Source organism: Limanda limanda, chromosome 6, assembly GCF_963576545.1.
Source record: "Limanda limanda chromosome 6, fLimLim1.1, whole genome shotgun sequence".
NCBI lineage: Eukaryota > Metazoa > Chordata > Actinopteri > Pleuronectiformes > Pleuronectidae > Limanda > Limanda limanda.
The window spans coordinates 15,321,827-15,347,601 of record NC_083641.1 but is presented as its reverse complement, the minus strand read 5'-3'; the positions used below and the strand labels follow the sequence as shown (position 1 = coordinate 15,347,601).

General features: G+C 44.8%; 1 protein-coding gene across 1 annotated transcript in view; it reads left to right on the top strand.

The window, feature by feature from the left end:
* sphkap (SPHK1 interactor, AKAP domain containing) overlaps window positions 1–25,358 on the top strand; it is a 36,569-nt gene extending 11,211 nt beyond the window's left edge. The window contains exons 4-12 of the mRNA XM_061073693.1: window positions 14,712–14,771; window positions 15,139–15,279; window positions 15,902–16,166; window positions 16,935–20,310; window positions 21,440–21,601; window positions 22,977–23,060; window positions 23,611–23,660; window positions 24,092–24,276; window positions 24,962–25,358. Of these exons, the coding sequence (XP_060929676.1) occupies window positions 14,712–14,771; window positions 15,139–15,279; window positions 15,902–16,166; window positions 16,935–20,310; window positions 21,440–21,601; window positions 22,977–23,060; window positions 23,611–23,660; window positions 24,092–24,276; window positions 24,962–25,114 (4,476 nt within the window). The 3' untranslated portion in view covers window positions 25,115–25,358. The remainder of the gene's footprint in view (window positions 1–14,711; window positions 14,772–15,138; window positions 15,280–15,901; window positions 16,167–16,934; window positions 20,311–21,439; window positions 21,602–22,976; window positions 23,061–23,610; window positions 23,661–24,091; window positions 24,277–24,961) is intronic.
* The last annotated feature ends 417 nt before the right edge of the window (window positions 25,359–25,775 follow it).

Genomic DNA, 25,775 nt, shown 5'->3' with positions numbered 1-25,775 from the left:
ACAGAATTCAGTTTCGGCGGCGGCCCCCCCCTTACTCCAGGATCCGCATGACGATTGTCACGGACCCAGTCCAGGCTCAAATCCTGGCACAGGAAATTTTAACCCTTCTGCAGAAGGATGCAATTATGAAAGTAGATCCAGACGAACAGCTCACTGGCTTCTACTCCACGTATTTCCTCGTGCCGAAAAAAGATGGCGGAATACGTCCCATCTTGGACCTAAGGCGATTAAACGCCTTCATAAAGGTACTTCCTTTCAAGATGCTGACCACGGGTCAGATCTTAGAATCTATCGAAAGAGGAGAGTGGTTCACCTCGATAGACCTGGAAGACGCGTACTTCCATGTGCCCATCTGTCCAAACCACAGACCTTTTCTTCGGTTTGCATTCCAGGGGCAAGCCTATCAGTTCAAGGTCCTGCCATTTGGCCTTTCCCTCTCACCAAGGGTGTTCACCAGAGTGGTTGGGGCGGCCTTGTCTCCTCTCCAGTTGTCAGGAGTAAAAATCCTTCCCTACCTGGACGACTGGCTGATTTGTGCTCCATCTCTTGGCCAAGTTGTAGAGGATACCCAGAGGGTGTTGTCGCATGTACGGTCCTTGGGTTTCAAGGTAAATGTGACGAAAAGCAACCTCGAGCCAAGGCAGCAGGTGATTTTTCTGGGACTTTGCTTGAATTCCCTTACAATGTCTGCATCCCTCACATCTCAGAGGGTGGGGAAGATTCTAGTCTTCCGGAAACGATTCCGTCTCGGCAGGCAGCTACAATTTATCAGCTTACAGAGGATGCTGGGGATGATTTCAGCCGCAGCAGCTGTTGTTCCTCTGGGCCTCCTCAGGGCCAGGCCAATTCAGAGGTGGCTGAATGCCTTCAAGCTCAACCCGAAGCTGGACAGACACGTGAAACTTCGTGTGACACGCACATGTCTCCAAGCCTTACGCCCATGGGCAGACCGGGTGCTCTTGCTCCAAGGAGTCCCCCTTGGGAACATTCCCTCGAGGAGGACAGTGGTGACGACAGATGCTTCCCTCACAGGTTGGGGAGCAGTCTGGGAAGGCAGAATGGTGCGTGGCCCGTGGATACCCCCTTGGGGTGGCGAACACATCAATGTTCTGGAGTTGAGAGCGGTTCACCTTGCTCTGAAGGCTCTCCTTTCCTCCATCCAGGGCAGGCATGTCTTGATAAGGACAGACAGCACTTCAACTGTGTATCATATAAATCACCAGGGAGGCACAAGGTCCCTGCGTTGCCTCCAGGTGGCACAGAAACTTCTGTTTTGGGCTTTTCAGCATCTGGCTTCACTCAAAGCAATCTTTATCCCAGGGATTGTAAATCGAGCAGCAGACCTCTTGTCCAGGACTGGTCCTCTCCCAGGAGAATGGAGACTTCATCCAGAGGTTGTATCCCTCCTATGGAGTCGGTTTGGCACGGCTCAGGCCGATCTATTCGCATCAGCAGAGACAACCCACTGCAGGATGTGGTTCTCTCTGGAAAACCAGGGAGGTCCCCTAGGCCTAGATGCACTATCTCAAGAATGGCCGGAAGGGTTGTTGTACGCTTTTCCTCCATTCCCTCTGATTCCCCAGGTACTCAACCGGGTTGCCTCGGGCCACTACGAGGTGCTGTTAATAGCCCCCAGGTGGCCAGGGAGGCATTGGTTCCCAACGCTCCTTCGCCTGGTTCACGGTCAACCATGGGCCCTGCCAGTCAGGGCAGACCTCCTCTCACAGGCAGAAGCTCAGATATGGCACCCCAGATCAGACATCCTGCAGCTTTGGGCTTGGCCCCTTCTCAGTACCTCTCTCAAAGGTTAGATGAGGCTGTCCTGAGGACCATAGACAATGCCCGGGCTCCCTCCACTCGGGCTAACTATGGCCATAAATGGAGTGTGTTTTCTACATGGTGTCGCAACAGACAGGAAAATCCAGCCGCTTGTCCTATTGAGCTGATTCTCCGTTTCCTTCAGTCACTTTTGGACTCTAACAGGGCACCTAGCACCATTAAGGTATACACTGCCGCAATCTCTTTCTTCCATGAGACAGTGGGAGATGTTACAGTTGGTAGACACCCTCTAGGGTCTCAGTTCATTAAGGGAGCACACCGCCTGCGACCAAGCAGGGCTCCCAGGGCTCCATCGTGGCAACTCCCCTTGGTATTACGGTCCCTGATGCAGTCTCCCTTTGAACCCATAGGGCAATCCAGCCTTAAGTCTCTATCTTACAAAACAGCTTTCCTCCTGGCTATATGCTCTGCCAAAAGGGTGAGTGAATTGCATGCTCTGTCAATAAGTGACGATTGTCTAAGATGGAGGGCAGGTGACTCAGGTGTGTCTCTGTGGCCAAACCCCTCGTTTTTGCCTAAGGTCATAAACCATCAGACGGTAAATCAGGTGATCGAGATCAGCACTTTTCAACCTGATCCGGCTCTACTACAGGAGGAAGCCGGCCTGCCTATGTTGTGCCCAGTAAGGGCACTGAAGGCTTATATTGCACGCACAAAGTCTCTGAGGGGCTCATACTCTCAGTTATTTGTCTGTTTTGGGGGTAAGAAAGTCGGCCACCCTGTGTCTAAACAGTGTTTGTCCCATTGGATCGTTAATACTATCGCTGAGGCCTATTCTGGACAGAACATACCAGTCCCAGATTCCTTGGTAGCTCATTCCACCAGGGGTATGGCCACTTCCTGGGCTGCTTTAAAGGGGGTCCCTCTTTCAGAAATATGTGCAGCAGCAACATGGAGTGCTCCCTGCACATTCTCTAGATTCTACAGGGTCAATGTGGCTTCCCCCACACCAATGGCTTCCGCAGTGCTGCTCTCAGCTGCTGGGCGAGGATGTGAGGCGGTAGAGTCCTCCGTTCTTCGCGACCCTGATGATACTAGTCATCCGTGTTAAGACCGTGGTGACGGTCTGAGGGAGGTCGAAATAGATCGTAAGTTATGACCATAACTATGGATCTATGAGACCGACCGATGACCGTCACCCTCTTTTGTCACTCAGAACGGGCTGAGGCGTTCAGACAAGGAGGAGGCGGCCGCGCTCACCGGGGAGCTTTATGGGCGGTGAGCCCAGCCCCCTTAAGGTCACTCACGTGACATTGTTGATATTTGGTCTCGAGGATAGGGAGATGAGGACATCATTCGTGTTAAGACCGTGGTGACGGTCATCGGTCGGTCTCATAGATCCATAGTTATGGTCATAACTTACGTTCGGTTGAAACACGCCCCATAATCACAGCCCAATGGAGCGGTCTCAGACTAATATTCTGACTAGAATTGAGTAGGACAACGTCAGGCTAAAAAACCAGAGGACAAGAAAGGTCAACAAACCAATTGAGCATCACCACATGTCTTTATACTCAGGCCGAGCCTAACAATAAATAAATTTCTTTATTGCAGCGCATTAAAGCAATATGCATAAATCTGGGTGCAAACTCTCAAATCATGTATATGAGGAGTTCACACACTGCGATTGACTGTTGTCACCAACTACCCAAAAATGTTAATGACTGGAATCAGGATAAAAACCGTTTAGTGTGAAATAGTCTTCAGACTTTAGAGTCTTGATTTAATGCTTCTAATAGTTCCTCCGGGTCATAGCACTGATTTAATAGCAGGACAACCTTAATCGAGCAGAACACATTTTATTTATATATACTGTGCTCACAAATCACATTTTACCTAATAGGGCTTAACAAGGTACGTCATCGTCTGCCCTTAACTCTCTACAAGAGTGAGGACAAACTCAGAGGGAGCCACATGTGAGGATCCCTCTCTCAGGACGGACACAAGTGCAATATGTGTTGTGTGTAGCAGAGCACAAGTTAACATTTACAAAATTTAATGAGAAAAGACAGCGTCTTACATAAATGGCGAGGAACGTCAATGTGTAAAGGATTTGTCCAAACTAAAACGTCTGAGAGAGATGAAGGGAGCAGTAATGATACTTAGTGATTTATTACACAAAACACAAAGAGATTTTTTCCCCCTCCTTCCTTGACCCTAAAACATGCCTAAATTATCATTGATTATCATTACCAAGGCAACAGCATTGATGTTTTAGCAAAGAGCATCAAATCTCACACGCTCAACTCGCACTTCATAAGTGTGAGCAGCCACATGCTGAATTAAATGTTCCTGAAACCCCCAGACACCAGCTGTAGTATCTTGGACATGAAATACACAGGGCTACAACAACTGTGTGTGACTTCTCTAAAGGAGATTTTAAGAGATTTCCTTTTTTGATACAGCTCCTCATGTTTTTTTGTTCAAGTACAGTTCTCAGTCTTTAAAGTCTAGTGGGTTTCTGGAGGGCAAACAGTCTGTACATCAGCCCAGCTGCCTACTGACCAATCACAGACTCCCATACACTAGATTTATGCATTATACCTTCAAAGATTTTACATTTCTTCCTTCCTCACTGGAAATTCTGTTTCTGACAAGTACTGACTTGAAAACAAAGACATCCCCTGTGCCGTTCATGTCCCAAGCTCCTGTCTGATTCTGGGATGAGGCATTTAAAATAAAAAACTTTTTCATAATTTTTGTTTGACCATTTTGGCCTGTTCTCTATGAATCACATTTAATGTCGGTGCCAGCTCACACAGCCCGTCCTCCCGCAGCATCGCTCGTGGACTTGGACGTGACAAATTGCTCTTCTCCGCTCGGCTTTTCCGTGCTTTACACAGCGAATCAATCGCTGAATTTATTTCTTCTGTCCTGGTCTGAACTGTTCGGGCAGGCGAAAAGACGAGAGGAGAGAGGAAAATAAGATAAGGCAATAAAAGCAGTTAAAATGAAAGCTGACCCATAGAGAATGAGAAGACGATCAGAAAATCACTCAGGAAACAGTGGTTACTCGCTCATGAAGAAAGCAATATGATATTTTCAATTTGTTGAAACAATCAAAGCAGTTGTAGAATTGAATCAAATTACTAGGGTTTGGCAAAAAGTTAAAAACTGCTGATTTCACAAGAAACACTTTTATTATTATTATTAATTTATTTATACATTTTCTTTCATGCAAATGAACCAAATAAGCACATTGGATTGTCCCAAATACTCACTGCATGAAGGCCAAAAGCTAAAAAGATATAAAAGTGGTTGGTTTTACTGCGTCTCGCTCCATCCTCCACCTCTGGCTGCACCGTGTTGTCCCCTTTGATCACTCACTCATGTTTTAATGTATGAGGTCACAGGGAAGTGTCATGTCGCGGTGACAGTCAGACTGAATTTCATCACACCCTTGAGAGATTTCATAGGGTGAGCGTTTTCCCCCAGTGGGATGGCACCTTTGAATTTTTTTCAAGGTAAATAAATAGTTACCTAATCTCCGCATCTGATTTTCATTTATTTTTTTCACTTATCTTTTGTGCATAAAAAATGAAGAATAAAGAACAGAAAAGAAGGAAAACTAATACATGAATGTGAAATAAAATATGGTTGAGCAGAGGTCCATTATGAGGTGTCCAGAACTGTGAATAATTATGGACGACATGACAGCTCCCCAAAAGTGAAGCCAAAGTGTCTTGAGTATGAGTCACAAGTCCCTCCTCCTCCATGTTCGTGGATGGGACATGGACTAAAACCCTCAAAGACGGTCTCCATTATTTTAAATAGCTCTTATCAGTATTATTATTGCCTGTAGGTTTTAAATAGTTATTTGATGTTATGAAAACAAGGTGAAACATCAGGATTGACAGCTGAGACTGACTCACGATTGGTTAAGAATGTATAGCGGCAGGACCTACTGCATGTACATCAACCAAACTGAAAAGTTATAGAACTTTTTACTCAAAAATGTTTTTTGTCATTTTATGTTGTTCTTACCACACTGAAGTTTGTTTAAGGGCTCATTTGCTTATTTGAAAGTGTACAAATGCAGTGAATTGTCATGAGCACTTGTATTGGCGATCTTCACTATCTCTTAATCGCTACTGTGCAGACTCTGGCTCCAAATTTGCAATATGTCAAGTCATAACTTGTTTATTGTGAGCTCTATAGCTTTGAGCAAAGCCACAAATCAATGAATATAGCTCGGAAATTGTCCCTCGTTTGAGCACATTGGGTTCCTGGAAAACTTAGAACATTTAAATTATCAAAATGTTCCTTTCATTTTTCCTTTATCAAAAAAGAATACTGACGGGACAGGGGCACTTCACAGGGGCCAATCAGATTCCAGCTGGGGCCAGTGCCCCCCTGGCACGCCCCTGGTTGTTCATCTTCATATACAGCCTATGGGTCCGAATAAAAAAATTATCTTAGTTATTTTTGCCAGAAAATAAACCCATATATTTCAACTGCAGGAAATGTTTTTCTTTCTTTTTTTTACCCGACCTTTTCCGTGAAGGATTAGTCAGCCTCCAGTGTCCCTTCTATTCCTCTCTGCTTTCTGCCATCCTGCATTGAACCATCAGTCCCTGGAGGACAGCGATCCATTCATCACCGGATTCAAACACTTCACAGAAGGAGGGGAAACAGAATAAATATGTCATCAGCCATGACAGGAGCGCTGACTTACAGCAGGAAGACAAATCCTCTCCTCTCCCCAAAAAGTAAACCTCTCCTCTGACCCCGTTACTTCTCCACCTGACATAATGAGAATGAGCAGTCGTTGCTGCTGTGTTTGCTTTTCTTAAAAGTTGAGGCTGACTATCTATCATCAAAAGCCTCTTGACAAAATTTGCAATCCCAGTTTTGAGTTTGCATTTTCACCCCATGTTTTTGTGGGTTTTCTTTCCAACTTTTTACCACAGTCAAAAGAAATGCAGATTGGGGTTAAGTTAATTAAAGACTCTAAATTGAACTAGTTGTGATTGTGGGTGTTTTGTTTCAACATTCTCCGGAGTTTCTCCTGCCAGCCCCCCTTCTTAAAATCTCTGGATAATGTCTTAGGGAGCCCAACTGAGAAAACAGTAGATTGTCTGTAGGATTCAACGCGAGCAAATGGATGTATTGATGACTTTTCTAACATGTGACGGATACAAAGATGAAAAGCAAAACAAAAACAAAAATAATACAATTTCTTCAGGATGCAACAGCGGATCCACTCACATAGAAGACACCAACAGAGGCTTCAGGAGATCTTTTGGTGATAAGGGCCAATGCCAATGTTGATGTGTGTAAACAAAACCATGTGACCTAACCTAAACGATGTCTGTGTTGTTGTGAATGCGCCCAGAATTCATGCCTGAAAATGCCTTGTGTTGCTCCTGCAATACACTGGAGCCCTATTTGAAGTAGACTCCGCCTCTCGCTCAATAGTCAGTATAGGTTAGGCTCTAGCCCCTCCGTCATGACCCTCGAAAGGAGAAGTGGTATAAATAATGAAAGGCTTTACTGAACACTATAGACTGGTACCTGCATCAGTAGATTTCTAAATACAGTGACGGTGCTCATCATTTACTTACTCAAAGTCGAATTAGAGTTTAGTTAATTTCCAAACAAAAACATCTTGTCTCATTTGCTCTCTTTTTCTGGAAAAACCTGAAGATTATTCCTATTGTGACACTTATAAAACCCTGTGAAATGTTTTGGGATGAAAACCCAACTTAGCCCCTCACCAAATGGGATAACAACACATTCAAATGTATTCATTTCAAAGACGACAAAAGCATCTCAGCATCCACTGAGCCTCCACTCGCAACCTGCCATTAGCGGTTTCATCACATTACTTTTAAATGTTTCTGTTCTCTTGTATGATTGTTGTACATGTACAAGTATGATTCTCTGGTGAATGTGACACTCCCCAGAGACATTACACATCCGCTGTTTTCAAGAGTTTCCATTACATATCCATACTTTTCATGTCTTGAGAAGAACCAGGACAGCATCAAGCTTATTGATGTACGTCTTAGCCCGAGGCTGAGAGCTCAGCAACTCTCAGCCAAACCGTTAAATGTGAGTAAAAGTGTGTGTGCATTTGATATTCTGCACTCACTCAATACTGCCTATTTCTTTAAGCTGTAAAAAGGCACAGTTGATTAAGTGCACAGCGCTTTCACATCTGTATTCAGGGATGGTACGTTCAACCATATCTTTCTTTTACTACTAAAATACTTGAAGCCAAATGGCCGATAAAAAAAGCAGCTCTGTCAGCCTGAATGTGCAGCATGTGGGGTTTCATCGTGTTACGCATTTTATCTGCACGCACTTAAATTTATGAACACGTAATACGGCCGTTTATAGCCACCAGTGTGTGAGCGTGCCTGTCTGATCCCTGCACCAGAACTTTGGATCTTGTGGGTCGAACATGGCAGAGTCACTGAGCCCGACTCTTGCTTCCCTCCTAAACTTCATGTGAATCAGATTCAAACTTAAAACGGGGTGTAATTAAAGTTGTCAGCTGCTGAGATGAGTCAAAACTCAGAGAGTTATGTCGAGTTCAGGGATTGTGGCAGAGACATTGTTCATGCAGCCCCAGCTTCACAGGGTTGTGGGAAACGGCAACTTATCGGATTTGTTCATTTAGGACACTCACAGACAATGACGGTGCTAATGCGGGGGCAAAGGAATTAACTCTGATTGTATGATCAGTAGAAGCCTGAACACTGTCTGTGTCCTCCTCTGAGGTCTTTCATCTTGCAGCAAAAACCAAAGCAATCCACACTTATTATTGCTTATGTCAAGAAACACAAACTGAGTGAACAATGAACCAAGGGAGTAAATATTAAAGAGTTCTCTCCTTCGAATCATGACAAAGAGCAACAGCAAAAAAAGCCGGAGTTAAGGAAAAAAGGGAGACAGACGGAGTGAGAGCAGCAGCTGTGTGTGGGAGGATCATAGTGAGAGAGAGAGGGACCACGTCCTGAGGAGGAGTGAAGCTTTGATGGACAAAGACACTGAATGTTTGTAAGGCTGTCTCTTATGCTGACCACGTCTTTGCACATAGTATTGTATTGAAATTGTGGATAAGTATCTGTTTAAGCTGTGTTTTGTATGGTGTGTGAGTGTCTGTGTGTCTGTGTGTGTCTTTGTGTGTGTGGAGGAAAGAAAGAGAAATGCTTGGCTGACAGTTTTTTTATGTCCACGGCCAAATACGATTTAATGCATAAATAAATCGGGACAATTGAACCCTGTGTGTGTGTGTGTATGAGAGAGAGAGGGGGAGAGAGTGTGAGAGAGACTGTGTGTTAGTGTGAGTCTGCATTGTTAGACACACACACACACACTGTACCTCTAGTAATAACACACTGTAGCTGAATCTGTCCGTTTCAGAAAGAAACCGCTACTGAGCTGGTATGTGGCAGCAGAACCACTGGATTTTAATATTCACAGGGCAAACCATGTACACTGGTTAAAGTAGACGGCTGAAGTTAGTAAAGGGATCTTGAATTATGATTTAAGTTGTTATCAAGGTCGAGGAATTGATGGCGTTAGTTCAGACTGGCCACCAAGTCCAGCCCATATCAGCTGATGGTTCAACATGACTCCCTTCCATGCATTCATTGGCAGAGCTCAAACATGGCACCTTATTCAAGCTGCCTCCGCCTGCCCACCCTGCTGCTTCCTCTTCTAGCCTTTGCAACCCACCTCCACCCCACCTTCACCCTTTTTTCATACTGTGTTTGATTTATTCACTGTCATTTCTGTTGTCATTGATGCCCACTCTGTTCTGTTCCCTTTGGCGGTCTTGCATACTTTCAAAATATATTCAACGTTTGGCTTTGTAAACAACAAATGACTTAAATGTGCCCCTTACTGAATCAGGAATGGATGTAGGACATCGAGTTAGTCGCTCTGTGCAGATTATGGCCCCTGATTTAGAAAGCCACTGGTCCAAATCCACTTTTGCTAATTTAACTGTGGGGGAAAAAAAGATTTTTTTGCTGAGGTGCATGATTCAGAAGGGTTGTACTTAATGAGAGTGTCGTCTCCCATTCCCTCACAAAGACAGGTGTGATTGCATCTTGGTGAGTTGCTGTTACAGTGAGAGATTTACAGGGAGGAGAGAACGTTTCTCTGCAGAGGAAACTGCACAGCAGTTGTATGTCGGTGCATATCACTACTACTTAAAATAACAATTGTAATACTGACTGGAATGAAATACTGACACTTACTTAAGACCATATATTTGTGGGTTAATCGTAGATCTGCTTTTCACTGTCAGCTAGCAGAGTAAATTTAGCAGAGATTCAACAATGCACCTAACCACACTTCATTTTAAGACCAACACATCCACGGGGGGGCTCAGTGCATTTGCTGTTTAGAAAGTGTGTGCAGTGGACGGGAATATGACACAATTGAATTGTGTCTTCTGTGATGGTATTTCTCTCACTGTATCACAAACTGTACACTCACCCGACGCCTTATCTCCGCGGTTGACTTTCCCTCTCTGTGTTGTTAAAGGCTCTTATATACTTCTATGTATCCGTTTCTCGGAGAGGGCTCCACGGAGTTCGAAGAGTCTTTTTGATTTTTGCTTCTCCGACCACTGTACGTCGAAAAAAATTCACCGCCAAACCCATAGGTGGCGCAACGGAAGATGAGCTCAGAGAAGCCTACCCCAATTTTGGGAAGAAGAAGTCCACGTGTGTCTGTTTATCTCTGTGGCTCGTCCCCACACACTGAACCATTGCAACTAACAGAACTAAATAAAGTGACACCCAGCGGGTCAAAATGCTGATGTTATCGTTTCTTAGCGCAGCGGTTCTCCGGTCTTGTTTCCAAACTGTGTTGCTGATTCCACAGCTTGAATCTGCTTGAGGCTACATGTAGCTAGAAGCTACACGGAGCTAGCTCCCCCCCAGCTTCCACACACAGTCAGCAGGACTCCCGGCACTAACTACTACCCAGTGTTTGCTTCTAACCTGATGGTATTATAGAAACAGTGTCATGATAGAAGTGGAATTAATCACAACCAATCACAACCAAGAGCTGTCCGTGGGCTCTCCGACATAAACACGGATAGTTAGAAAAATCAGAGGTGTACGAAAAGCTCTCCGAGGCGCTCGGAGAGGGCGTTCCACGACGGATAGGGCGGTCTTATCTATCCGTTTTACAAAATACGCACAAGCATAAATTGGCCTTAAGTCTCTTCCGTTGTGTTGTCATCAGTGGAGGTTGAAACAAGTTACGAGCCCGTTCTGGGAACGTAAGGAGAAGAAAGTACAGATATTTGTGTTCAAATGTAGGGAGTAAAAGTCGTCGGGATACTCAAGTAAAGTACTGATACCTGAAAGATCTACGTAAGTACAGTAACGAAGTATTTGTACTTTGTTACTTCCCACCTCTGGCCTGGTGCCGCATTTCTTTGGGAGGAAGATAGAGCCCTAAGAGTGACATACATGGTTTTCCTTTTGAAAAAGAAATACTAAGATAACCGTTATGTTACAAGCGTTCCCATTTGTCTGAAGGTGAAACTCAAACGTGCCTCTCATGCCATCAGCCGGCTCCGAGGCTGTCCTCCGATCACCATCTCTGCTGTCCAGTTTGGTCGTTGCGCTCCATCAGCACAGGTGGACACCCTGAGCTTCTGGCTGGGCCGACACTGAGCGCAGCCGTGGAATTACAGGAAGTGAGCACCTAGTGGTGCGAGGACGCTCGGAAAGACACCAAAACATCTGCCACAGCTGTGGTTTGGACACAATATAATATAATGGGAAATACAGATTTGAGATTTGATTATTAAAATGGTCAGATACACAACTTCAAGTGAATGCTCTTATGCTGTGTATCGTCTGAATATGTACAAAATAATGGTTTGCTTGATCAAATTAAACCATTATAATATGTAAGTTGGTCAGTATTGTGTTTACGAAATGTTTTAGTGGCCAGAAATCTCAGTTAGTGGAGATTGAACCATCAAGTTTTTGTTGCCCTTAAACTTACAGTCATCCCTTGTTCTCCTAGAAGTGTTATGACTGCCCGTCTCTGTCATCTGGAGCACTTCCCAAGCCCCTGAGTGTATCACTTTGTTTTCTCAATATCAATTTACCCCCACGTCAAGCTACTACTTTCACCCTTTCTGTCTTTTCCTCCCGCTCTCTTTTTATGCCTCCGCAGATGTTTGTACGTGGTCAGTCCTTCAGAGACAGGCCGACACATTCTTTTGTCATCTTGTGTGTCTGTGAAAAAGTGATATACTCAGAGTGTTACCTCGGGCTAATCTGACACATGGACACAGAGATGACTAAATGATCGTCTGTGTCCCAAATTTAGAACCACTGCCTCTCGGCTCTCGCCGTCTGATGGGGTTAAATTGCTTCTACCCCTCTCAAGGTCAAATTCATGCGTCACTCACCTCGCTTTTTTCTCAAACTCGTCGTTATCTGAAAGCGAGGAGTTGGCAGAAGGACGATCATCTGGCCACTTTGTTGGAATGATTTAGAGTTTGGTGGATACCGCTGAGGTTCTTTTAAGCAAAGGTATAGACAGATTTGAAAGAGCCCGGGATGTCCACTGGACATCCCAGACTGAATATAAAGATGTAAATCATGACTGTTCCCCAAAAGTGAAGCCATATTGTCTCAATTGCCCCCTTGTGGCTGGCTACAGTATACCTAATAAACCCTGCCTCCTCCATATTAGTGCATGGGACAAGGACCAAAGTAAAAAGTCAAAGTAAATGTTAAATAAAATCAATTATGGTTTCTTTCATTTTGTGTAGTTCATATCACACTGATGTTCAAGTGCTTATTTACAGAGTGAAACGTCATGATTGACAGCTGAGACTGACTCTTGATTGGCCGAGCGCATGTAATGGAAGGACCATGATCCTTCGGTCAGTCACAGATATCTACTGCACAGACTCTGGAACATAAGACTCCTTTCCATGTACGCTCACGTGAAATAAATAGCAGTAGATAAAAAAAAAAATGGCCAGGCCATTGTGTTTGTTTTCAGTTAATGGTCCCACGTGTGTGTCATTGACATTTAACAGCTTTTCTGACAAACCCCTCGTGACACATTCACTAAACTGATCTGAACAACAGACAAGCAAATGAGCAAAGTGTTTGTGTTGTCCTCGAGCTGTTATTCTGAGGGAGAGACAACAAAGGATGAAGCTTCTTTGTATTCAGATGTTACAGGTGACATATGCAGTCAATGAAGGGCAGGGGAGGAAAAACACACACGCATGAATGCATTCTCACACTCACGCACACACAGGCACACGCTTGGTTTGATCCTGGTGACACAGGAAACCTTTTCAAACATTCTGTCATCGTCGGCTGACATTGACTTCACATTTTTATTATTAGTATGGCTCCAATTTCAAGCAGCAATTTTCATCGCATTAAATGTGATAGCTTGGAAAATGTTTTTTGACTGGAGGATACCAGATTAGATGTGGGGGGGGCAAATTGGTTTGTTTTTGACAGTGCCGCATTACTGCCTCGAAAGAAGGACATTTCGGCTCATCAAGCTTTGCAGGCGGTTCTTGTTTTCCCCCGCTATTGTTCTCTTTTAATCTTAGCTTTTATTTTGATGAAGAAAACCCAAGACTGTATTTTGAAGGGTATTGGTGTATGCAAAGTACTGCAGAACTACAGAAACTCATGAGTGAATCGACCTATATATATATTGCAGCAGTTTGCTTCACTTTCCAATCTGCAGCGGCTGCTGAAAACAGACATGACGTTATTTTAAAAGGGGGAATATGTAGAGTAAAGAATATGCATAGACCTTGTCGCTGGATCTATTGTGGCGTGCATACCTCAACATGAATTTCTGGGAATAGACCTCGTTGAATACAACAAATATAGGGGGGGGGGGGGAGAAAGATGAAAAACATGCTATCTCACATAACCTCTGAGGCTGTGTAGAAATAAGCCTGGCAGGAAGAACCGAGTGCAGCTCAGGTGGTTTGAGGGAAATTATCTCTAATGGTGATATGTGTCATGATGCGATTATTTGAAACTATATATATATTTTTGCAGAGCAGAGAAAGGGGGGATGATAGCACCGGGGAGAGCGAATATGGAGATGTCAAGAGGTAAAAGAGACAGAGAGACGGCAGGATGCTTGTGCATGTTTTGCATTGAAGACAGTTGTCTGCCTCAGTGACTCACATTACAATGAGGTTTGATTAGCGATGACAAGCATGGACGCATTTAGATGTTAGACCTATATAGATTTAAATATAGAAAAGTGTATCTTCGTGACTGAGACACAAAAATGTCACGTCACACCAAAGCACATCCACAGAACATCCGCACGCACCCCACATGCTGATTATGGCGGCTCGGGCTGGGACTAAGCCCCTCCCCCTCAATCGCTGTCGGTGCCGCGTTTTATCCTTTTAGCCATGCAGGCCTCTCTCTGGCAACGCCAACTCAGATCAGAGGATGTGTGCTGCGGAATCCAACTGCAGCCGTCGGATAGTCCCAGACCTCCCAGCACTGACACAAAGGCTCCATCACAGACCATTAGACCAGCATGCAGGAGCAGGGGCACGCAGAGTGTGACAGGGGCAGAGAGAGAAAAGGGGAAATAAAGGTTGAAAAAGAGAAGTAGATGGAAAGAAAACTCATTGCTGGTTTACACCTGCTGTTGGCAGCCGCTGACAAACAGGAAATTGTTCTGCGAAATGAGAGACATTGACTTACAGTGGTTATTGAGAAGCGACAGACAGCTGCTGTCATGTGGAGGAGAGCTACCACTCGGTCTGGTTTGTAGGATTTGTGAGAAAGAAGTGGCACTTTTCATTCTACTCCCCCTCAGCTTGTGTGGTATGATCTGCCCATCACAATAACGCAGTTTTTCTCTTTCTCTCTCAGATCTGTTTTGTAAATCTCGACCCTCAGAAAACAGACTGCCGCGATGACAAAAACATGAAGGTGAGCTAATTCCTCATCCACGCACATTTATTTTTTCCCCCTCCAGCGTTCCCGCCCTCTTTTCATCTCCTAGGAGTTGATCGTATTTCACATCTAAACATTGGCTCAGTTGCCATGGATTCGGGATCATTACCCAGAATTAGAGGGTTGATTAGTTTTAGATAATATGCAGATTTCGCAGCCCAGTTTATGCAGCTGCTGGTGGCAGCAGTGTGCGATCAATTATAATTCCACACAGTTCAAGAGTTCTCGCAGGAAGGCGTCTCTCTTTGAGTTGGAAGCACAGAGAACATTATGCTCAGTTTTGAGGATCTTCTTTTATGGTTTCACTCTTGCATTGTCTCTGTGCTCGTCATGTCTCCTACAGAAACTGGCATCCGTGTCCCCAGATCTGCCAAAGCTCATTGAATTACTTACCGTCCACCAGCCGAAGGAAAATGAGATTCTGCTGTTCGGCGGCCTAGAAGCTTCAGACGCCTGCCAAACACACCCACACCCCCCCTCTCAGGTGAGTCCTCAGTGACGTCTTTGGATCCTTCCAACCAGTTTTCAGCCTTTTAAATCAACTGTCCCGCAGTGCAGTGTGCAAGCTGTTCCTCACTCTTGTGCAGAAATCTTGTGTGATTAGATCTGAATCTTTTGTGCTTAGCACAGACGAATGTGCATTTATTTGATCTATACTCATTCTCTCCATTTTCACTCCATTAAAACATCTCTGATTCGGTAGCATAGAACCTCATGTTACACAGAAAACCAACATTTGCATGAACAAGAACTACCGCTTGTTATTAATACAGCTAACTAATATGCCTTTGTAAATTTATTGGAACTTATCTTTACATTCCAGCCACTTACCCTCTCACTTGAAGGTCAGTAAAAACAGCTCAGTGTAAAACAACTGTTAAAATCAATACACAGCCTGAGGAGCCTGCACAGACAATTAAACTTGCATGAGCAAGTCCAGTGAGTCAATCATATATTAATATATATATATATAGAATCTGAGCTGCATAACCAAACTAAAGGTGTTCATGTGTGAAGGAAGAACATTGTATAAATATGATGTGTGTTTGTATATATGTCTCTTGGTGTGTGCATGCAAGAAATATAAGTCTCTGTGTCTTATTCAGGGCCGGCAGCAGAGAAGCACGGGCGTGTGCCTGGTCCAGTGTTCGGGGCAGAGACGATGCACCAAACCCGGAGGCATCATCTTCGAGATCAACAAGTTCCTGATCGGTTTGCAGTGGGGAAAAGAGCGGCAGCACCAGCACGGCCGAGCGGCCAGGCAGCGGGTTGAAGACGACACCAATCGCTCCATCTCGTCCATAGAGGAAGACTTCACAACAGCTTCAGAACACCTGGGAGATGACAGCGAGGATGATGGCTTCAGAAACGGTGAGCCTCATTACCTCCACTGCAGAGATCTTTACAGATGTGACACATGATTCTTTCTGTTTTGTAGCAGAATTTTTAAGATCCAGACATGTATTCTTATTTACAAAAAGTAATGTAATTTAATCTGTATGAATATTGTGAAGTGTGATTATTCCAAAGAAAAATGCTGAGATTTATGGTAGGAGATACTTTTGCATAACTGACAGCTTAAGTCAGCATCCTTTCCATTCAAAATCTTAGATTCAAGTTTGAGCACATACTGTGCAGCGTGAAGCGACTGCACCATCATTTATTTTGATGGATGGCATCTTTCTACAGCAACTAAATGACAAGGGAAACCATAATAAGTTTAAATTATGCTTTTTAAGTCAATGTTAAAAGCTTGTCCAATTCCAACCAGTGCCTCCACCCATGTGGATAGGATTTTATTGAGGAAACATCAAGTTTTATAAACAAATAATCCTATTTTGTCATCCTGTGGTTTATTTCTCAGCTGTTTAACATGAGAAAAGTGCAGCATATACTGCATCTATTGCCATTGTTTTTACCCCCGTGAGGAAATGTGCCAGATGAAAATAATAATCTGAAATTTTGTCCAAGTGGAAATTGAATCCGACAAAAGAGACAGAACCCAGCTCAGTGAAGAGTAAACCAGGTTAATATCCTGCTCCGGCTGTGACACACCGGAAACTAATGGAGCTTCTTTCTAATCAGAGCAGACATTTTTCACTCCCTGTCTCTTTCTGTTTCCCGCTTTACTTTTCACAGAGCCTGAGAGTGGTGATCTGGCAGAGAGCTTGGTGGAGGTCGCACAGAAACACTGTGTGAGACTTGCATGTCAGAGGGGACAGCTGGCCCGTCACCAGGGCAAGGAGGATACTGAGGGGAAAAGGGAAGTGCATCAACTTGCAGCTTGTCTCCATGCCAAGGAATCAGCTGGTCACTACGCCACCAATCTGGCCGAGTCAGTATTGCAAGATGCCTTCATACGCCTCTCTCAGGATGAAACCTCCTTTGTCTCTGAGGCTGCTGTCAGTGTGTCTCTTGCAAGTCAACCGGCCAACTTCACTGTTCCTTCAAAGGCGAAAGAGCCTTCCCAACAACGCACCTGCTCTTTTGAACTCCCCAAGATAGTTATAGTTCAAAGCCCAGACAATTCTGATGGGTCTGCAGAATGGCCAGAGACACAGGTGTCCCATGCGCCCAACCAGGATATCACAGCTACAGCCAGAGAGACGACAGAAAATGCGACACAGGTTCATATACCACCACAACACAATGGAGGACACGCCTCCAAACATGTCGAGCTGGCTTTGGCCTGTGCTGCCAGTGTCATTGGCACCATTACTACCCCACAGTTGACAGAACAGCTCGCCATGCACTCTGCTTCGGATGGAACCACAGAGGAGGCGCTGCAGGACCCAGGGAAGAAAGGTGACTACTCTGTCCCCTCAGCCATGTGTGGCATGGCTCAGGTAGCTGGCGCTGTAGCAGCTGTGGAGATAGCAGAGGAGTCAGGGGAGGGCTGCGATTCTGATGCAGATTCCACTGAAATCTTCACAGCCTCCCGGGGTTTGATGTCTGTCGCCGAGGCCACTGCAGCCTTCACATTGCACTGCAGTGTGGCAGGGGGTACCAGTGTTGAAGCATTTCGCGCTAATATTGCTGAGGTCCTGCACAGAGAAGCTGCGGAAGTGCTGACTCAGCCCCAAGGATACAAAAGTGTAGCTCACTTGCTGGAGGCTACACATAACAAGATAGTAGACGGCATTACTTGTCCACAAAAATCCTGCATGGATGAAAGGGAGGTGGATGACTTGATAAATGAAGTTGCAGACAGCCTATTTAAGCACGCAATAGAGAAAGCAAAGAAAAAGAAGGAGCTGGAGGGGACTGGAAAAGATGCCCCAAGCCTCCAGGTTTGTCTGCAGGACAGTGTCAACAACTTGCTGTTTGATATCCTTTGCCTGACGCAGAAGAAAATCAGTCACATCTCTGAAAGCAACCAAGGATCATTTGAGACACAAGAGTGGGATACATGTGTTAGGGAGCCTACAACTACAAAGGATAACAGGGATGTGTTAGGTCAATTGCAGTGCTTAGCTCACCATAACCAATTTACTAATAGCGACCACAGTGGCACACTGCACTGCACAGACAAGCTTACCATGGTTTCTGGGCTAAAGGAAAAATATTTGTCTGAGGAAACTGATGCATTGTCCTCCGCAACAAACAACAAAGAGCAACAGTCATTGTGCAGACAAAGTCTGTTTAAATCCACCTCCTTGCCTGCCCATGACTACCAGCCGGGCAGCGGTGCCATAAGAGAACCTTTGAGCGAAATCCCAGTTTACAACCCAGAGAGGAGGGGACGACTGGTCACAGGAAGGGATAGCAGACAGACCTCCCTCACCCCGCAGTCCTCCCTCACCCCGCAGTCCTCCCTCAACTCTTGCAGTTCTCTGCTGTCCTTCAGAATGGACTCGGAATCCAGGACACCTATTACCTGCTATGCTGATGATTTGGCTGCTACAGTGGTGTCTATGGCCACAGAACTAGCAGCTATCTGCCTGGAGAACTCTACTGGCAAACAACCCTGGTTCTGTGCGTTAAACGGGTCGTCTCCTGAAGGGCCAGAAGCCTACTTGATTCCTGCTTGTCGCACGGTGCTCAGGAGGAAAGAGGGTCAGAGCAGCAATGCCGCTTCCAAGAAACACCGGGCACCACGCCTCAGTGAGATCAAAAGAAAAACAGAGGAGCAGCCGGAACTAATGGAGCGGCTTGTGAACCGAGTGGTGGACGAGTCAGTCAACCTCGATGAACCACAGGACCCATTTGCCCTCTTTGCCTCAGAAGTCACAGCTAGGATCATGAATTGCCCTGAGCTTAATGTTGTAGATACTTCCAAATCAGGCCAGCCACGCAGCAGGCTGCAGTGTGAAAGGTGGAGCCGTGGGAAGGCATCTAGTTATGAGAGTATACCAGAAGAAGACTCAGATCCCTCAGGCACACCCAACAGACTGGGGCCTGGCAGTCGTTTAGGTCAGAACTTGAGTCGTGGTAGCTCAATCTCCAAGCAGTCCAGCTGTGAGAGTATCACAGATGAGTTCTCACGGTTCATGGTAAACCAAATGGAGACTGAGGGCAGGGGCTTTGACCTTCTGTTGGACTACTACGCAGGGAAAAATGCCAGCAGCATTCTGTCGGCAGCTGTGCAACAGGCTGCATCAAAGAAAAATGGTCACCTTAATATCAGGGCCTCATCCTGTCTGTCCAAACAGTCGAGCACAGAGAGCATCACAGAGGAGTTCTACAGGTTTATGCTTCGGGACATGGATAAGGAGAACAGAGAGTATGGCATTGCCAAGACTAAAGAATGGAGCAACAGCCTGTTTCCCCCTTCTGTAAGGACACCGTTCTGCATACGACAATCATCTGTCCCAGACCGGCGCTCCTCAGACTCACGGCTGACTGTCAACTCACCCATTAAAGCAAACTCTTTTGATGGATTTGCCCGCAACATGCATGGAGACACGCTGAATATCTACCCCGCCAACTCTGTGTCAGCCATGGGACTGTGCAAGTCGGACTCCTGCCTCTATCAAAGGGGTAAGGCTGACCAGATTAATGATATGCTGATTCATGAGACCTGGTCGAGCTCGATTGAGTCCTTGATGAGAAAGAACAAGATCATTGCTGATCCCGAAGACAGTATCGAGCTGGAGGCTTCAGTTGACTCCCAGCCCCACGTGCAGGAGTTTGCCAATCGCCTGGCAGCTGACATAGTGGATATTGGCAAGTCTGCACTCGTAGGCCAGCAAGAGGCAGCTGGGAGCACGTCTGGGTCGCACCCACAGCCATATATGCCTGTTGGTGAAAGAAGAAGGGGGTTCAAACAATCTCATCTCACTTGTAGTCGGAGTAGGTCCAGCCAGGACCCAGCTGGTACTGGAGTAGGATCCGGGGCTAGTGACATCAGCGCGACCCGCATGAGGGGCCCCAGAGATGTGCCACTGATCCACATTGAGGGAGATCATAGGGAAGAGGAGGCTCTTTCAAACCCTGAAAGGCTTCGACGTCAGGAAACCCCCCCAGACCAGTCTACTGCCAGGCACACGGAGAGAGCTGCAGCCATCAGCGGCAGGTATTACACTGCTCACAGTCCTGTGTCAGAGTCAGACCAAAGTCAAAGAATTTGTATTGGCGAGCAGTAGAATTATCATCCTGTAGATCATTCTGATTCATCAGAGAAAGTATAAATGATTATGACAAGAAATGAAGAATCACACAGTTATTTTAGGATAAATCATGAAACTTAAAAGAAAGTCACCACTAAACAAATAAATTCCTGGTCCTACAACTGTCCGAGCTATTTTAAGGGTAGATCAGAGAGTGGCAGGTACACAGATCTATTCTTGGAGAAAACGTATCTATTTTCGCAGTGTGTGAGGCTTGAGAAACTTGGCTCGGCTGTGACTCACACTGTCTGTCTGGGTGATGTACTGTGTGTAGAAAGCTTTTAGTGGCTCGATGTTTTATCCACTGTGGGGCTGTTGAGCTCTCCTTGATCACTACAAGTTGCAATCACCCTTGGCTAACACACTCACACCAACAGACACGTATTTCTTTCTAGATTGTGCTGACACTACCAAGACAAGGACTATGGGTGTTGTATTAGTGTTCGCTTTGAGCTGTTTACCAGTTTATTTCAAATTGATTAATTTCTTGTGTTTCCTCCTTCTGGTATTGCATTATTAGACAAAGTCAGGTTAACATGTGACATTCAAACCAAATTTACGTTTAAGAGAGACAGGGACATTTAATCCTGAAACAAGAGGTGTGCATCTGTTTGTCCCTTGTGTAAGAGTGGAACTCAATCACTCATGAGTCAATAAAACCTGATTTCCCTCTGGAATTGTCGAGGATGGCAGCCTTCAATCATCTGATTGATTAATCAGTTTCCTGAAGAAAAAGAAAATCCAGCAGTGCCTCTGGGGAATGGAGTTTTACTGATGCATAACAAATATTGAAATGAAAATTGCTTTCTTTTTTATGTAGTGCAGTTATTTAAAATTTCAAATGCTTTTCCTTTGTGTCATTGTTAGATCACCAACTGTCACTATACTTTAAAACTTTCATACTGTATTTTAGCTTTAACTCAAATTGAAAACATGGAAAGAAAACACATCCAATGTGAACTACACATATCAGCAGATGTTGTGCACATCTGGTCGATGGGTCACTCCCACCATCTTGCGGTTTGCTCTCCCCAGCAGTGAGAGGGACAGGCCGGCTGCGGCGGTGTCTGCACTAGTGAAGCGGGACAAGCGTTCAATGAGTGCTAGCAGTGAAGAGAGCATGGGGAGCTGGTCCCATATAACCCCAGAGGATGACCCCCCCGAGGAGACCAGTAGTTTTATCCAGCTGAGCGAGGGGTCAGTAACCGTTGCTCCTTGATACTGCTCCAAACGCTGCCACCACCCCACCCTCACCCCGCTCTCATTGCTGAGACTTGTGCTCTTTTGTGCCAATTTACTCCCAGCTGCTGCAAATATCCACGCCTGCTCGGGCAGAGATGTCACTCCGCAGGTCCCTCTCTCCATAGCTCCCATCCAGGGCCACACTCTGCCCGTGCTCCATGCACCACTACCTGCTCTAGTGGGCTGCAGTGGAAAGGGGCCATGATCGCTCACATCAAATACCCTCTAGATTGCTGCCACCATTTTCTGCTTCATCTGATTCTCATTGTTTCAAGCAACCTTTCCCAAATAGTGTGGAGTCACTGCTTTGTGTTCACTATTTGAAGTAAATCGTAGAGGACGCCCTGCTTTCCTGTTCCCTTAAAAAACAGGTACCATGGTAACGGACGTATTGAGTGTGTGCAAAGGAAGATGACATGACGGCTTATTAATAGTGATGACCGACCCCTGGTGTCTGGCTGCAGTATAGGTTATACAACCTTTCTTCTTCATGTTGGTGGATTGGACATGGACCAAAAAAAAAAAAAACGAAATACAAGTTAAAAAATTGAATCTTCCTAAAACGCGTTTTCTGTTATTTTAGGTCGTTCTTATCAAGCTGATGTTTGTTCAAATGATCATATTTTCCCCCAGTAAATTTGGTTTTAATTTGTTATTTGATGCTATAAAAATGAGACAGCTGAGACAGTCTCACGATTGATCAATCACGTGGGACTCGATACTGCAAAGACTTCAAATAACTTCACATTTTGGCTTCATTTCTTGATAGTAGAAGGAAGTGGAGACATCTTTATATACAGTCTGAATGGACCAAATATTATTACTAATAGTAAATAAGGTTTAGATTTAAGAGGAACGCAGAGGCTGGAGGCTTCCATGTGTTCAGTGTTGCAATGATATAAAATACTTGTTGCTTAATCAGCTGTGAAGTTTTCCGTCTGCACCTCCATTATAACACTTGCTGCTCCTCGCAAACTCTCCATCTACCTGCTTACTGAAACTCCACCTCATCCCAGATCCATGTTGTGACACAAACGAGGGTCTGGCTGCTCGCCCGTCCCCCCCCCCACCCCCCCCACAAACTGCCTCCAGCTCTGCTCATCGCCATATTCAGACAAAAGAAAAATCATCAGCTCTCCTTCCTCGAGCCTCCGATTCTGCTGCAGCTGCTATTTAAATGTAAATTGCCAGCTAACGAACAACATGACCTGCATCGCTGCACCTGATTATTGTTCTCTTCACAACTCAGCGATTGTGTCGGGTGTCATGAGAGAACATGATGACGCCATCCCTTGTTTGTTTTTTATTTCTTTTTTTATTCGGTTTGCAGGACCGGGACCAGCAGCGCGTCCAGCCTAGGCCTGGCAGACCTGGATACTTTTTCTGATGTGGCCTCTCAGAGCACAGTGATCAGGTAACTGTCACAGCCGTGAGCTTGAACAGCTTCACTAATGTGTCACCCCCCCAATAAACTATATATTATTTAATACGACAAAGTATATTGCTTGTTCTCACGTAATCTCCCAGACGAAGCAATCAGGTGACGTGAATATGAGAGGCTGCTGGAACAACACATGCACATGACATTAGTTTATGGATAATAACCTCCGCCAAGGCGTAGTCTGTTTGTTAGCAGGAATACGTGAACCTACTGAACTGATTTTGAGAAATTAGGCCAAGGAAGAACTTGTAAACATTTTCTGACGGACAAAAACAAAGGGGCAGATCCAGGATTTATTTCTAGTAGTATAAACCCTATTTCCGTCATGTTAGTGGATGGGACAGGTACCAAACTAACAAAAAATAAACCTACATTTGAGTTTTTAAGACCCTGTGGAAAGCCTGTATCAAATTCCTTATCCACAGTAACTCTCGACCAACCAGGGAATTAGTGTATGTCTAACAATGTTGAATTCCAAAAGTTAGATTTTGTTGTATTATAACTTTCAGTTTTTTCTCCACAGCGAGGAGACGGAGAAAGGCCGTGCGGCAGGAACCAGGGAGAATGTATTTGGTGAGTGATGGATTCTCATGTCATCTCAATGTTTTCAGCTTGTTATTTATTTATCATCTCTGCTGTAACGTCTCTACAAATCAAAAACTCTAGAGTGACTGGAGGTACGAGCTTGTGCTGAGCCCGTGCGATTATCCATCAAACGTATACGCTCGAAAAACAGTCGATTCTTCTCTCCGAGTTGAGGAAGTTCGTCAATAATTGAAAAGGGCCCAAAGTTCGTAGAGTGTCTCAGCACACACTCCATCTTTGTTTCATGACTTACACGCCGACGATGATCTCAAAGCAGCACCGAGCTCAGGATATTCATGAAGCAGTAGATGCTGCGCTCGGCAGGTAGACTTGTGATGGGGAGAACGACGTGGTTAAAGTTCAGGGTGTGATGTGCAGGATTACCCTCCTACTACAGCTTGTCACCTGTGATCTTACAGAGGGCGGATCAGTGAAGGGGGCCGGCGGCGGTGGGAACCTCAGGGAGATGTTGGTGATTAACTGTGACCTCGAGCAGGAGGGCCTGGACTCGGAGCTGAGGGTGGCCCTGCAGTGGATCGCTGCCTCGGAGCTCGGCCTTCCTGCGCTCTACTTCATCAAGTCCAAAGAGAAGAGAGTCGCAAAGGTAAACAGAGCAGGTCAAATTAAAAAAATACACTTGGACTTGTAGTTATTCGCATCACTTGGTTATTACAGCCTGAATGAGTGATCGGTCGGCTAATAAAAACCTGGCCCATATGACTATTCACAAATATATCTGTATCATCGGTATATTCATGTTTGCCGATATGAAGACTTTCAATTTACAGGTTTTAGAGATGCTTATTTATGATGTGGGAAAAACAAATGTTGTTTTCTTTTTTATTTATATTTATTCATAATAAAGTTTATGTTTAAAATTTAAACATTAAACTTAATTTACATTTTGAGTTTGATAACAGCTGACTGAATCACTCACAATTCTATTAACACACACACAGATGGATGGATACTGATCAATCGAACTGAGACTGATTCCTGATACTGATATCAGTATCGGGACGAACCCCCAGAAAAGTTGGGCTCTAATTATTATCCTCTGTTTCTGGCCATTTCCTTAACCTCCCATCTTGTTGATATTCTTTGATACAGTATAGCTCCAAATTAATTGTTACACTATATAACCTGTTGTGTAACAGACTATTCCATTTTCAATTCACTTTAAATTATATATAATTTGATCACTGCCTTATGGGTTCAATTTTAACACTCATATATTTTTTATTTCATTGGAAAATATTGAACTGATTATTCCTCGTGTGTTCTCTCAGTTCCAGAGGGTGGTCCACCTCATGTGTCAGAAGGCGTGGCGGGTGGCAGACCTGTTCAGTGCCGTGGTTCGCTTCTGTCAACTGCACGAGAAAGAGGAAGAGGAGGGCAGGTCTCTGTCCAGCCTTTTTGATTGGCTCCTGGAGACCGTGTAGACCAGACGAGCTTCACCCGTTACTGCACAAAAAACTCACAAATACACACTCACACTTCCTGTCTGTCGCCCGACCCTGTGTCAACACACCCGTACGCGTCGCCTGCCTCTGAAGAATTTCACACTGCTCACTCTTTCCATGAATTTTTTTTATTTTTCTGTTTGTCCGCAGCCGTGAATGGACCAGTCTCCCTTTACGATAGGTAAACAACGGGTTGGTGGTTCCTCTGGGGAATGAAGTGTCCTTCAAGAGATTATAGTCGGCAGGTTTTAACTGCTCGAGATTCTATATATATATATAAAATATATTTACAGATTCTAACGACCAAATTAAGTGTTTATTTATTTATTCTGGATGAACACAAGTGAAGCAGAGTACCAATAGAAAATAGGAAAATCAGGTTCAGTTCTCCCCACAGCTCCACATGCCCGAACCTTTTTATTTCAAAATGTAAAAGAGGCTGTAATAAGCCCATTTTCCTCTGATAACACATGTGCTTTACATGAGCAAAATCTTCATGTCTTTGTTGTGTTCATCGGCCAACATCCTCTGTTGTGATCTTGGAGTTCAGTTCTGAGTGTGTTATCTTGTTCACGTTACTTGAGAACTGATTATTTTGGATAGCTGCACTGTACATATTGTAGATTTGGAACTGCTGCAC